The sequence below is a fragment of the Crocodylus siamensis genome, chromosome 9, assembly GCF_052110815.1.
Source record: "Crocodylus siamensis isolate JL-2025a chromosome 9, ASM5211081v1, whole genome shotgun sequence".
Taxonomy (NCBI): domain Eukaryota; kingdom Metazoa; phylum Chordata; order Crocodylia; family Crocodylidae; genus Crocodylus; species Crocodylus siamensis.
Window position 1 is genome coordinate 31,600,688 of NC_143403.1, and position 14,551 is coordinate 31,615,238.

At 40.8% G+C, this 14,551-nt stretch overlaps 1 protein-coding gene across 1 annotated transcript in view; it reads right to left on the bottom strand.

The window, feature by feature from the left end:
- LOC149857272 (ferritin heavy chain A-like) overlaps positions 1 to 8,887 on the bottom strand; it is a 54,443-nt gene extending 45,556 nt beyond the window's left edge. The window contains exons 1-6 of the mRNA XM_090063291.1: positions 8,786 to 8,887; positions 7,888 to 8,034; positions 7,066 to 7,191; positions 6,156 to 6,303; positions 4,803 to 4,859; positions 2,854 to 2,918 (exon numbers count right to left, since the gene is read on the bottom strand). Coding sequence (XP_089919417.1) covers positions 2,854 to 2,918; positions 4,803 to 4,859; positions 6,156 to 6,303; positions 7,066 to 7,191; positions 7,888 to 8,034; positions 8,786 to 8,887 — 645 coding nt within the window. The remainder of the gene's footprint in view (positions 1 to 2,853; positions 2,919 to 4,802; positions 4,860 to 6,155; positions 6,304 to 7,065; positions 7,192 to 7,887; positions 8,035 to 8,785) is intronic.
- Between the last annotated feature and the right edge of the window lie 5,664 nt (positions 8,888 to 14,551).

Genomic DNA, 14,551 nt, shown 5'->3' on the forward strand with positions numbered 1-14,551 from the left:
ATCCTTGTGCTTAAAAGTGGCTGCAGGAGCACTAAAGCTCATCAGCATTTCTACCCCCATTTTTAAAACACGGGGGCACTGATGCATGAGATAGTCCAGGCAGTTTAATTGGAGTGGTTCCTGGAGAGCCACTCCAATTAAAGTGCCCTCCCCCCAGAGCACTTGTATAAATGCCCTAAAACTCTTAAGTTTGAGGGCTTGAGTTAAGCTTTTCAACAAGCACTACAAGGAAGAATTCACTATAAAAAAAAAAAGTTTACAGCTAACAGCAAGTTAACTGAGAAGTCTTAGACTGACTAGTACTTTAGGCAGTTCCTCAGCATTTATAAAAATCAATGGCCTCCAAGCACTACTCATTCTTCTTCTTCAAAAGAAAAGAAACAAAAAAAACCACAAAACCACCAACAAGCCATGGATTTGGAAAGGTTAACCACATTTTGTATTTCTCTTAAGGTCTCTACATACCATAGGTTACCAACTATAGAATCTTGTCATCTGTTAAAAACTTACAGGCCTTGGTGTTTACCCATTAGTATCAAGTCCATTCAAAATAGATCTCAAATTACAGCACTAACTATGGAAAGAACTTATACTAGACACTTGACCACTTTTAGACTGAGCGTGTCACAAACCAATCCTAAAGTGATAATTATCTAATGATGCCTTTTCTCCCTATCATGCAAGGCCTACTCTAACTCATCTATGTTAATAATGGTCCATATAAATTCATGCTGCAGCAAAAAGTGAACAGATATAAATGTAGCACAGTAGATCAAATAATGCATCTACTTATTATGTGAGTGGTGCCATTTTCATGGATGTTGGGATGGAGGCTGCATTACAATCCACAGGAGATATTTGATGTGATGGATGAGAGAAAGCAAGATCTCTTCTTAAAGTATTTTAAATTGCCTGTTGCTTAGATTTTTCCTGGTAGTCTGTTAGCCCTGTAATGAAGAGAAACCAAGTTATAGCTTGAAACCAAGTTCTGTTTGCTGTATCTTTTGTTGCCCTCTGGATAATTTTTGTCCTTCTAGAAGGAGATTGACAACAGTACAAATGAATTGTGACTTGCCCTGGAAGATAAATCAAACAAGCACTCCCCTGCACCATCCTGGGGCATTCCAGTTTCCCAGGTGGTTTCTCAGTTTGTTGAAGGCCTTTACTTGTTTATCCAAGTATTCAGACTCCAAGAAATCACAAAAGGTAAGGGATGGACTTAGGTCTACTTCTACTTGCAGTACTGAAGCTTAGGTAAGTTAAACCCTCTCCCAAAGGTAAACTGGGGGAAGGCACTATTTCAATTGTTCTGACAGAAGTTGAGTCAGTTACGGTGAGGCAAACAAGGAAGCTATGCCAACTAAATTAGTATAATCTACAATGAATTGGAGCTCTGCAATCCACTTGCATTTATAAGAAATTTAAAAGCAGACTGCAGAAGCTATTTGTGATTTGTCAGCTTGTTGTTTGCAGTTGAATTTAGTAATTTCCTTGGAAACCCCCTCCCACCTATCTACTTACATGCAGACAGATGTATCCCGTATGCCTCCAGTAGGTAGGGCAATATTTATTGTTCAATTTATACATTGGCCCTAAATTATCCCTGGCATAGTTAACTTTTTAGAGTTAGACCACTGACCCTAACCACTGGTTCTGAAAGCTTTATTGGCTTTTATGACAGCTTCTGTTTCATGAGCCCTAAAAAGAAGTGCATTTACCACATTACTTGGCCAGTCTGCAGTGCATGTGGTCCAACCCAGAGCACAGCTCTATACCCAGTGCACAGGGACAAATACAGCCCATCCACAGGCCTGATCTGGCATATGGGACTGGCTCCTCATGCTGACCCCACACACTGGATCTGGCCCATGAACCAGCTGCATTTCACTCATGCAGACCACTGATCTACCCAATACTACTCTGGGTTAGGCTCCAGCAAAAGCACATACGGTAATGCCAGACTTGACAGAAACAACAAAGAACATCCATCACAGACTTCAAAAGACAATTTACACCAAGCTAGTTGCTGGGAGTCAGTTGTAACCAAGTCACAGGGAAATAGAGCAATGCCATTCTTAACAAATCATTCCTAAATTCCTTAGTACATCCAACCTCCATTACAGTTCTGAAAACAGCCCTTCTCTTCATAGCAGAGGTGTCACTCTTTGTCCCGGCCAACTTTGTATAATTATAGGAACTATACAGTGAATGAGCGAGTAGCTCTGCTACACTAGTGCTATTATAGGGGGAAGGAAGGTTATCACCAACTATAGCTAAGCTTATTAGTAGCTGGTGTGGGAATCTTAGAACCCCCCACAACTCTTAGCACAGCTCAAATGCACCCTCTAGTGTTACTGCTGCAGGTGTTAAAAGGCTACATGTATAAATACCTTCCTAATAAACAACTTCCTTTCATGAGCAAGAAAGATAAAATTGCAAAGTGAGTTATTGTAACTGCTCTCTGTTATTTCTTGTAAGAAGCATTAATACAGCAAAGAACTTCATCCTATAGTTTACTCATTTCTTACAGTGTGTCCATAATCCTTTTGGTAGATGCCAGTTTGGTTTTATGCCTTGCCTTGACACTCTGCAGGACCACACACACACACACACACACACACACACACACACACACACACACACACCTCTTGCTTGTTCTGATATCTGAGGATCTTTCTGCACCTTGTCTCTACTCATGGGACTGCTCCCTCAGCAACTTAACCACATGCCTAAGGCCACACCATCTCAATCAAAGTAGTAGACTAGAGAAACAGAAGAGAGGAGTGCAGAGATTGTAACAAATCAGATTTGACTATAAACGTATAGATAACTATGCTATACTGTGCATCTCACATCAGTACTAAAACTCCCACACTCACTTGTTAAGTTAGCATACACATGGATCAGAGTAGAAGTTTCTTCAAAAACACAAACAAACAAACAAAAAAAACAAGAATCTTTCTACCTCTAAGTGGCACTATGTAAAATCTTGTCTTATTAAATGCCTCCGCATTGAAAGCTTCTATTAGGTCTATTAAATATTTGTACCCTTAGAAATTGCCAAAGTGTAAAACAGCTGAACTGGTAAAACAGTTCAAGTAGCTTAAAACAGTTACATACTTAGTAGGACTTAACAAGAAACCCAGGTCAAAAATAAACTGAAATGCAGGCATCCCTCCTCCCTGCCCAATACCTAGAGGCAGCTAGCATACAGTTCCAGGTTCACCCTGCCATGCAGCATATAAACATTGCCCCACTGGAAACTATCTTGCAGAAAGAAAGGCCTGTCATTACTTGCAGCTATATGGAGGCTCTCTCTCAACATGAAACCATAGTCTCAAGCCAAAGTTCTAATAACATTTAGAAGGCTAAGGTCATGATTAACAATGAGGGCTGACTGATGGGAATTTCTTTCCTTATCAAGAAAGAAAGAGCCTTGCAGGTGCAGCTCTAATTACATTTTTACAGCTGAGCATGCAACTCAACAATAACCACACGGCATTGCTGCCATGCAATGAGGTCAGCCCTGTCAGTAATACAGTTGTTTTTGAAATTCCTTCATAGCCTGCTGCTCACAGAAGTTATGCCTTGAATCAAGTCCTCAACATTGTTGTTTAGTGGTAGTCTCATTCTGCCAATTGTTTCACATTTATAAATATATATAAAAGAATATTATATACAAATAAAAACAAAAACAAAACCAAAGTTACCACTTATTCCTAGAAAAAGAGGTCCTAATTTACTTGACAAGTAATTTTGCCTTACTCCTATCTTTAAACATGATAGTTTGCAATTATGCAGCAGGAATTATTAGCTTCCAAGGATACCAGTATTTCTATAAAGATTTAGCACTCCTTACCTTTGGGAAGTTCCTGAATGCTCTTTTATTAAGAGTTATATAACTATTTTTATAATGGTCAGTAAATAACATTACTGGGGCAGAGAAAAACTCTTCCCACTATAATTGTTTCAAAGCAAGTAATCCCCACTTAGTCCTATTCCAGGAAGTGAGGCATCTCCTTCATTTGGATTACTCCCAGTAAGCAATCTGGGCCAAAACTTCACTTGCTATAAATTGGCTACAAGGGAGCTATACTAGATGCATAGCTGCTCTCTTCCCTATTCATATCCCCATCCCCACAAACACCTTTGCTTGAATGGAAAGTGTGCCACCTGGGGCCTGTAAAGCTCAATCTCAGAGTTGCTCCTAAAGACATCTTTCTTGTGCTGTTCCAAGCCTATTCCAGCATGCTCTAATGACTGCACCTACCAGAAACCCTTGTCTTGCAAAATTAAGATGCTTCAGAAAACAAATAGGTAAGTCAAAGAATTAATACTTATATTTTGGTCATATGCTCTCAGGGGCACTATTTTCCTAAAAATGTTTGTTTTGCTTAGGTTTTTGCTGTCAGAAGCCAGCCAGCATGGGAAGAACTCTTCACAAACTCTACATAACATTTCTTCTGCCTACGTACATCTGCTAGCCATGGCATTTTTTCTACTCGGCTTTATGGATGTTGAAAGAATGTCCTTGCCTTCCTTGGGGCAGTAAGGGTTGCTGGGGGTGGTCTTTCCCAGTCTTCTGCAGAACTTGCTTTTCTTCAGGCCTTTGTGAAAGCCCTTGTATCATGAAAGGTCAGCCATGCATTTCAGTGCCATAATACAGATACCAAAAATATCACTTCTCCTTAACAGGCATGTAATTCCACATCCACTTTTTTTAGCCCTTGTTTCAGGGAAAAAGCTATTCAAAGACTGATAAGATAGACAGGAGAGGAAGGTACAGTACTGGGATTTCTCACCAGCAAAAGCACTGGTAGTAGGTCGTCTCTTCTGCCTCCATGAAAGCTCGCCAAGGTCTTTAGGGCAGGAAAGCAGAGAATGATTAGTTACAGCAAAAGAATTAGCTGTGCCAATTAAGGCAATGGAGGTAGCTAGTAGCCACTTCTATCCCCCTCCTTTCAAGTTTGAGCTCTATTGAAGTAGCAAGAGCATTAGATGCAGTTTCCTCAAAAAGGTTGGTTCCTAGAAGCTAAAATTCCTTCTGTATATTTTAGTAAGTTTGAGCCCATCAGGTTATTTCAGGTTAAGGACAGAATTAGTGCTCCAAGGCAGGAAGTCTCCACAATTAACCTTATTGAAGGGAGCAGGGCTCAGCAGTGCTCCCATGCTATGCTGTTCTGAGAGCTACCTCCTAAACCAAAGCGGATTTGCATAGCACTGCAGGTGAGCCAGTTAGCATCCTGGAGCAGGGATTAGCCTCCTCTCCAGAGCTATAGAACATGGCCCTGCTGCTTCGGCTTCAGTAATTCCTGCAGAGTGATTAATTAGGAGAGTACCAGTGCCTCATACAATACAGTTGCAACATAAATATGCCTTTCAGGGAAAATAGGAGTCCTTGGTCTGGTTCAAAAAGAGTGCATCTGTGCTACAAAATGCAGTGTTCGGAGCTCTGCCAGATCTGTTTTCACTCAAACTAGGCAACAAGTACAGAGGTGCTCAGTATAGAAGCATATGGTCAAGATGGACTCAAACCCAGTCCCATACAACCGAGTTGTGTTATTTGACATGAGGGCCCTCTTAGAGCAGCGCATTTCTCAACCCATGGGTCACAACCTAGAAGTGGGTTGCAAGAATACATGAAAGGGTCATAGAACAGAATTTAAAAATAGATGCTCCTTCAAAGGAGGAAAAACCATGGGAAGCTGTGGCCTTTACCTTTCAGGCTGGCCAGCCTGCTAGGGGCTCCATCCCCCTCCACACACTGTAGGGCTGGGTCCTCGGGGCAGGGAGCAGTAGGTTGGGAGTGAAGGACACCAGGTTGGGACTGGTCATTGACATTTATAAAGCGGGGCCTGGTTCAAAAAGAAAGTTGAGAGCTGCTGGACTAAACTAAATTCCCCACCCCCCTGATTTCCACTTGGACACAGCTAGCTCATCTATAGGTAGAAGTAGAATCTTATCTTCTTGCCCACTTGTTTCAGAACAGCCTCAACTGGTTCAAAACCTAGTACACATATTGAAGCCACACCACTCAAGTCACCTGGTAATTAGTAAATTTTATATGGTCAACAGTTGAACATCCATGAGTGCATCTTTGCCATTCAAAGATGTCATCCAGAATAGTCTCAGCTGTCAGTGCACTTCTTGGTTACTCTCCCCCAGGGAGAGTCTGTCAAACAGGTACTCCCCTACACCATCTTGGGGCACCTTGAGGCGCTTCAGATTGGTTAGGTGGTCTCCAAATTGCTTAATGGCCTCCACCTGCTCATCCAGGTACTCAGACTCCAGAAAGTCACAGAGCTGCAGAAACAGACAGTAGGTGATTAGGAAGAGAAATGGGCATCTATTTCTCATAGGCACTATACTGGTATAGACGTTCCAATCACTTAGACTAGTGAGAGTGTAAACTGGTTTATTCCTGTGACAAAACAAGAGAGTTTAGCACACAGACTAGTTTAACAATGGCAGGACCCAGAGTAAGATTTATTCCCTCCAAAGGACAAACATGGGTTCTGTTCACTTCTGATCTAAAGTGCACTGCTTACAAAAAAACTGCATAGTTTGGATTCCACCTTGCACTTTAAAATTTATGTCTGCACCTAGCTGAAGGGATCCTCATGGAACAATCTTCTAGGATGTGCCATGTCAATAGGACTATTACTGCATGGAACATCTAGTTCTGCACAAAGACTGCAAATAAATGCAGTTGTATAGTACAAGATTCAGATTCTAGCTCTGACAATGGGCAATAGAGTAGCAGTGCTATGGTTCAGCTCAGTTTTACTTATCATTTAGGTCCAGGTCACAAGATCAGATGCTAGAAGTAATTCAGTAGAAGTAAAAAGGCCTTGGAATCATCCCTTTAAAAGACCATTTTTAGAGAGAGAATAGGTAGCTGGACACTTGAATCCCTTCCACATTTGAGAGGGCTCTAATTACAGAAAGATACAGCACAGCTCTCTCCCAGTGTCAGAAGCACACATCTCTTTAGCAGCTCCTCCAAAGGAACACACAATACCCTGGACAAGGTATTGTTTTCTCCCCCACTCCTACTTCACTCACGTGAGGATCATTTTTCCCTGTGGCCAGCTTATGGAGGTCCAGCAGGGCCTGGTTCACAGCCCTCTCCAGCTGCAGGGCAGATTGCATGGCTTCCAAGCTGTTCCCCCATTCATCCTGCTCTGGTTTCTGTACATAAGCAGAGAAATACAGGTTCCTCCCAGTGTGATGTAGTAACTCTTTATTGCTCCCTCCATACCCTCTGGGGTTGCAGGTATGGTACAGTGTGTTCAAAGACTCTTACCAAAGAGCAATCAATTTATCTCTATAAACAGGACACTGAAGAAATAGGCATTTAAAAGGAAGACAGTTTGAAAATTTGTCCCTGACAAGTGACTCTCTTCAAGTACCTCTGTTTCCTTCTCCATGGGCTGAAGACCAACCTAGAAAGAATCTTACAGCAATAAGATGGGACAAGGAGAGAAGGATATAGGTCTTAAAATGTCACTTGAGGTCTTCTCACATTGAAGTCAATGTTAATTTTACTACATGGCACAGGCCTCCCTTCCTATGAGGCATAAAACTATACCATGACAAGTACACAGTTTATTTTCTGAGGTACTGTTGAAGGCTTTTGTACTTAACTACTAAAGTTCTCTCTCTCACTCACAAAATTAGTTTGCCAAAAGGACTCAAGACAAGAAGAGAGCGCAAGTTTTTTTGGTATTCTACAAGAAACCTAGCCAATTTCTTCACATTATAGGTTTTAGCTCCCAAAAGCTGTAGCCTAGAAGCTTGCCTTCTCCATGAGATTTACAGTATAGATCCATCTCTGCCTACCCACACCTCACCTCAAAGTCAGTATTTTTTGGATTATGAGCTCACCTTGATCTCGTGAAAAACAATGCATCCACCTCGCTTGTTTTGGTATTGCAGGAGCTTTTCAGCCTGCTCCCTGTGCTCATCTGACTGCTTCTTCAGGAGTTTGGCCACATTCTGCAGGGCCACATCATCACGATCAAAGTAGTATGACTAGAGAAAAGGGACAGCAATATTTACTGTCTGAAGCTACCAAAAGCACACCATAGGGAGGCTACAGGTGTAATGATTAGAGGACAGGAGTCTGACAAGATGCTTGGGTGACAGCATACAAGTCATTTAATTTCTCTATCTTTCTTTCCCCAGCTGCTAACTGGAGATGCTGCTGCTTTTAGAGCCTCTTTTTAAAGAGACACTAGTTGCCTTAATCTGATGATCAATTTAGTTGCCTTCATCTAAGGATGTTATAGTTTGGATTAAAAGGTAATATCAAATTCCTCAATTAGCTTTTCAGTCCATTATATCCATTACCCTGGGTTGCAAGAACTGTCCCTAGCTCACATACCTGAAATCAGAACCAAGCCGAGCAACCCATTCATAGATAGAAATGGAAACAGAGTGAGGTTAAATAAATTTACCTAAAGGGCCTACTAGGAAAGGCAACAGTTTGAAGGCAAATCTGATTAATTCCTTACTGGAGTGCTTTGTTGGGGTTAGCTGATTCACTTATCCTTGCATCTGAGGATGTAAGGATAACCTCCCTCCTTGCATACAAGTGTTAATGCAAAGTCTTCAGAGGAGCAACTTGAAAGAACTGCACTTTACAAATCTGAAGAGGGCAGCTCTTCAGTTACAATGCAGTGGAAGTTAGAAGCTCAAACATAAGACTCCAAAAGTCTGATTTTTAAAGAGAAGAATTGAGATCATCTGACATGATAAAGACTTGCATAATCCAAACACTCACCATGGATAAGTAGACATAGCTAGCATACAACTCCAAGTTTACAAAGCGGTTCACAGCTGTCTCAGAGTCAGCATGGAAGTTCTGGTGCACCTGAGACTCCATCTCTGCACCTGTATTAGCTAGCTGATAGTAGCAAAACAAAGTTATAATTCCAGCAAGGTCTGCTCCAATACTGCTAAACCAAGAACCCACACCCCCTAAAGAAGAGAGAGACTTTTTTTCCTGCACAGCTGCTATTAATACCATTCAAAGGAAGAGTTAAACATGATTGACTGTTGCTGCCACCCAGTAGAAATCTCCATTCTCATTGCAAAGCAAATCAGGTTGTTTTTGAGGTTGTCTGAAGAGTTTCATAGGAGAAAGAAAATTCAGCAGTACCTCCTAAGAGTTCAGAGGAATGTCATTCTCATATTTTTTTAGGTAAGGCATTGGACTTGATCCTTATGCAATGAATTAAAACATTTATTGCTGGGCTGGAGGGTGGTCTTTGTCATTACAGTGAGGAAGGTTACAGATTTGTTCTGAGCTCATTGCATTCCCAAAGCCAGACTCAGAAATGTCTCCCATGCTCCAGAAGCATTGTCCAAAAAGTTGAGGTCTCCGTAATGCACAGGGCATTATACAACTACACATATCTGGAATAAGTCATGCACAGAAGTTGATGCTTCCATCATTTAGGATAAATTGGGTTAGGAGCTTATTTTGGTGCTGTAGGCTGCACTCCAGAGGCTGGACACCTAAAAAATTTGACACTGAGATAATTCCCTCTGTGGATCTGGCCCTTACAGAGCAAACTAAGTGGCCTGAGGTTCAGAATGCTGACCATCTGAAATCAAGTCAGTTTAAAAGACCTAACATTAAAAATCGAACCCCTGTTTTTGAAAGATGAGGACTCCAAGAATTTGTATAGGGAGACCTGGGGAAAGGTATTTCATCCCTGAAATCTTATCTATATGCCTCACAACTATACAGTTGGTCCAATAAAAGATATCTTACACAAAAATCTTTGCCTCTCACATAGTGTGTAAGCATTTTTTTTGAAATATTTTAACCACCTTCTATTGCCATTGCCATTGCCAGCAATATCCTGGATCTGGGTAAGCATTTAACCCTGGTAGACAACACACAGAACCATGATTTGATTTGAAACTTTGAAGGTTTCTTTTGAAGATGCAGGATAGTAACGGAACAAAGTAAGCAAAACCAGAACAGAGGTAAAGAATGTAATCTACAGGTTAATGGAAAACAATCATGTAGTATCAAGAAACTGTATGCTATTTAAGGGGGGCAGGGAATGCAACATTCTGTGAAAAGCTAGTATTATGAACCAGCACAGTGTGAAGATCTAGTTAATAAGGGTATGTTCCTTAATGAGGTCAACAGTGAATTTAGATGATGTGGGAATTACAGGTTCTCTTATTTTTACCTCTAATCACCTCTTTTATTCTTCTTCCCCACCCCTCACTCCCATTAACAGAGCTACAAAATAGGGTTCCACTTCTACCAGTAAACAAAGAGACTCCTCATTCCAATTTACTGCTCTCTGTGTGCTGCTACACACTGAACATGTAAACAGGAAAGCTGCCAGAAATGGACCAAAAGGAAGAAAGTAGATCTACCAGAGAAAATACGCATTTGGCAAATATATGATTCCAAAGGCAAATACAACTGGTTATTTCTCCAGGGTTTTTTTGTTTTGTTTTGTTTGGGGGGGGGGGGGAGTTACTATGCAGAGAGTGTTCTCATGATAGTAGCATTCTTGCTTTATTTCATGAAAGCCAAAAAACCCCAGCATCTGATGAACAGTACTTTCAGAAACCACAGGCAGTCTTTCCACACAGTGGCTACTGCTCTGTTTCACTAGGAGAAAATGGGTCTGTTGTCTAGCTTGCAATATTTCTTGTAAGGAACCTTTTATTCCAGAATGAAAGGAGAGATATGTTTATTGATAAGGTGGTGAGCGTAATTGCTCTATTCACACAGGGGTGCATTTAAGAATAAAGGCCTAGTCTGGAAATAAAGGAAGGGGATGAACTACAGCACCTAGAAAGAACAATTTTCTTTGGAGCAATCTGGTTTCCTTTCCCATAAGCATAGGTGGTATTTAGACAGAGGTGGGGTAGCCCACCTCTTTCAGTAGGCCACTTACTTTGTTATTCAAAACCCACACAGGTGGATCTTTCTCCTCTGAAATGTGAAATACCAGAGATTGGTGAGGCTCAATGTGGTGGAAAGGAGTTGCTTTCATAGAAGATGCCTGAAAGATCAAGGCCAAAATAAGTATTTAGGCACCTAAACCTAAAAATTGACATCTTTAACATTGGTATGTATTAATTTAATTTCCTGTACTCTTACGACTTAAATTCTCATTGCTGACTAATCCACTTGTATATACCTGAAGTTTGCTTAACAGAAGATGAGTTTCCACTGCTAGAGCAGAATCAGAATCTTCCAAATTATTGATCTGCCAAGTTAGTTTTCCTCCATGGACTTAAGCCTCACCCTAGAGATGAATAAGCAGCTTTGCAGGCTAGGGTATAGGTTGTTAATTCAATGTCCTTGTCCCTGGCTCTCTCTTCACCTTATTCCCTCCCCCTTTGCCACACTCTGTAAAATGACAGTATAGATAATAAGATAAAGCCAGTGAAAATATTAGTCTTGGTTCAATAGAACATGTTCTTTCATTGTTTTATCTCCCCCAGAACCTCACTCTTACCTTGTATGGTTGAGTTGTTTCATTCTTTAGAAATGTAACTTGCAATTAAATCATCAAGTTACATAACTGGTTGAAGCTAGTAACTCTTGATCTGTCCTATTTTATCTCTGTCCATGTATTTGTTAATCCTACTCATCTGGCAACATTCAAATTAAGAGTATCCTCTTCACCTCTGCCACACATTGTTTCTGAAACGTTGCACACTGACCATGTGTGGGTTCTAGAGTGCTGCCAACATCTCAGCACTCAATATTATCTTCATTGTCCCGCCTGTCACATTCCTAGAAAAGAATAGTGGGGATTTTAGAGGAAGTGGTCCCAGCTTCTCCACTAGTATGGTGCTAAAATTGCAAAAGATAAATATAAGGGATATTTTGGAGATGGCACTTTCCCTTTTGTGGTTGTTTCCCTTGCAGAATGTTACTTAATTGACTTGATGTTGAAGGATTTCAGAGTCCTACCTTTTGCATTATAAAGTGTAATATTAAACTGATTCCCCTTTCCCCAGCACCTTAGTTTTTAGTGGAGTGTCTACACTTTTGATTTTATTTGAGGGACCCACTTTTGCAGCTGAATTTCTGCATGATGGGTTGAAGGAATAGGAAATGGGATTCTTATGTGTATATAGCTGAGAACCAAATCAATTTAAGAACAATCTTGTAATTATCAGCAGCGGCCTCAATATAAACTAAGGGGATAACAAAGGAAAGTACGTGCACAGCCTAATTTCATATTGAGAGCTTATGCAAGTGACCTGTTTTCCATTCAGAAGATATGGAATATAATTGGGGTCTACACAGTAATCCAAGTTGCTGTTGAGTAGTTTAGTATCTATAGAGTCCCTGTTCTTCCAGAGAAATTGTTCAGTTTGTGGAGCTAGCTTGCATAACTTTTAAAAGCAACACTCAAGGAGGGTCAGTCCCAGTCCCAGTCCCAGTCAGCTCAGGGCTGGTTTTGGCTTTACTGGTCCTTCACACATTTTGGCTGAGTTCTGGTCTTGGATTCACAGGGAGCAGGTATCCAGCTCAGCTGTTTTCTCATCTTGGCTTGAGAACTGGTTCTAGTTTTTTTTTACATCTGCACCAGTCTCTCTAAACCTGTTAAATCTTCAGAGAGGTAAAAACACCATGAGCCAGGCTTACAGTTACACTTTGTTTGCATCTTAATGCAAATGTTTTATGTAACTATCTTTGTGGGCGCTAGTAGATGAGAGCTGATGATCTGTGTGGTCTTAAATGAGACAACTGCATAGACCTCTGCCAGGGGCTGAAGAAAACCAAACATGCCAGTTTCAAGGTTTCTTTGTTTTTCAGCACACACTGTACTGCTCAAATCATTATCTTAACAAGTTAAAGGATTTCACCTGTATAAAACTTTACATATTATTCCAAGGGATTTGGCTTTCAAAAAGATGAAGATTTCTTCTTTCCATCCTTCCCATCCACTGGTTATATTGGCAAGACCATGATCTTTAGAAACCAAACATCTTGTGTTGCCTTCACTTATTAAAAAAATTGGCACAATGTTTTCCCAGTTTGAAGGCATTATTGAATTTCCCTAAAAACACTGGGTCAACTGAAATGTGTTATCCAGGATTAGATTGTGGAAACATAGTTAGTAATGAGATTCTAATTAGATTGTGATATTTAAGCCTCATGTGGGAAGGGTCAGAACTCTAATCTAGTTAGTTTTTAAAATGATTATGGAAACACTTTATTCTTTGCAGAATTGATTGCTGACATATACTAGGAGCCTCTTCAGTCTCACCTTTTTAAACAGAATATAACAAAAAATTAGCTAAATGAAATGCAGATGCTTTATGCTGCACTAAAGTTCAAAATCATCCATGTAACTTTTTAATTTAGGAGAATAATTTGACTAAGTAGAAATATGAAAAAGATTGTCTGTGGCTCTTTGTTAGTTCCTCCTCCCCCTTCTCCCATACTCCTAGAACAAACTGTTGGCAGCGTTATAATTGTCCAGTCAGACAAGTATCATCAACTCTAACAGCATTGTATTTTGCCTCTCGATAACCTAGTAGTAGAATCATAGAAAGTTAGGGTTTGAAGGGACTTCAGGAGGTCATGTAGTCCAAACCCCTGCTCAAGGCAGGACCATCCCCAACTAGATCATCACAGAAAGGCTTTGGCTAGCCAGGCCTTAAAAACCTCCAAGGATGGAGATTCTACCACCTCTCTGTGTAAATTGTTCAAGTGCTTTACTGCCATCCTAGTGAGAAAGTTCTTCCTAATATCTAACCTCAACTTCCCTTGCTGCAACTTGAGACCATTGCTCTTTCCCTTGTCACCTCTTGACCAAGAACAGTCTAGTTCCATCCTCTCTGGAATCACCCTTCAAATAATGGAAGGCTGCTATTACAGCAGAGACAAATGATCTCAGAAATAAGAATACTAGCAACACTTAAGCTACCTTGTGAAATTTGTATGATTCATTACTTCTGTTTTGGTGGAAGGTACACCTAACAATTATTGGAGATAACAGATCCTTTTTTTGAATATGTATTTCTTTTCAGGCCTGTACAAAAGCAGAGCAGCAAGGAAATACACAACAGTGATGCAGGAACTGCTATAGGGTGGTAATACTATAGCTCCAAGGATGTGTGGGCAGAAAAGATGTCTCCCTTATCATCCCACACCTGTGTTACCAGATTTGCCCACTACTTTGGGGTGTGCTTATTTATTAGGGCTAGGGTCTTGGTAATTCTATTAATGTGCTGCTTGTGTTACTTGTGTTTCTATATGGAGCTGTATCTCTCCCCCTGCAAACCCTTACCCCCAATGGAGCTATCTTGCAGGACTCAGTTCAGTGGGGCTGGGTTCCTCCAATCCCCAAATCAGTCATACACACATACACTCATACACAGATTAACGTGACATGCCTGACTTGGCCGGGTTGATCAGCATGGACAGGCTGACACCTTCATATGCCAAGAATCAGTTCATCAGAGCAACAATAACTACAGTCAGACAAAAGCACACAGTTAAACAGAATACCTCTGAATCTGGCTGGGTGTCCAGATGACACCCTCA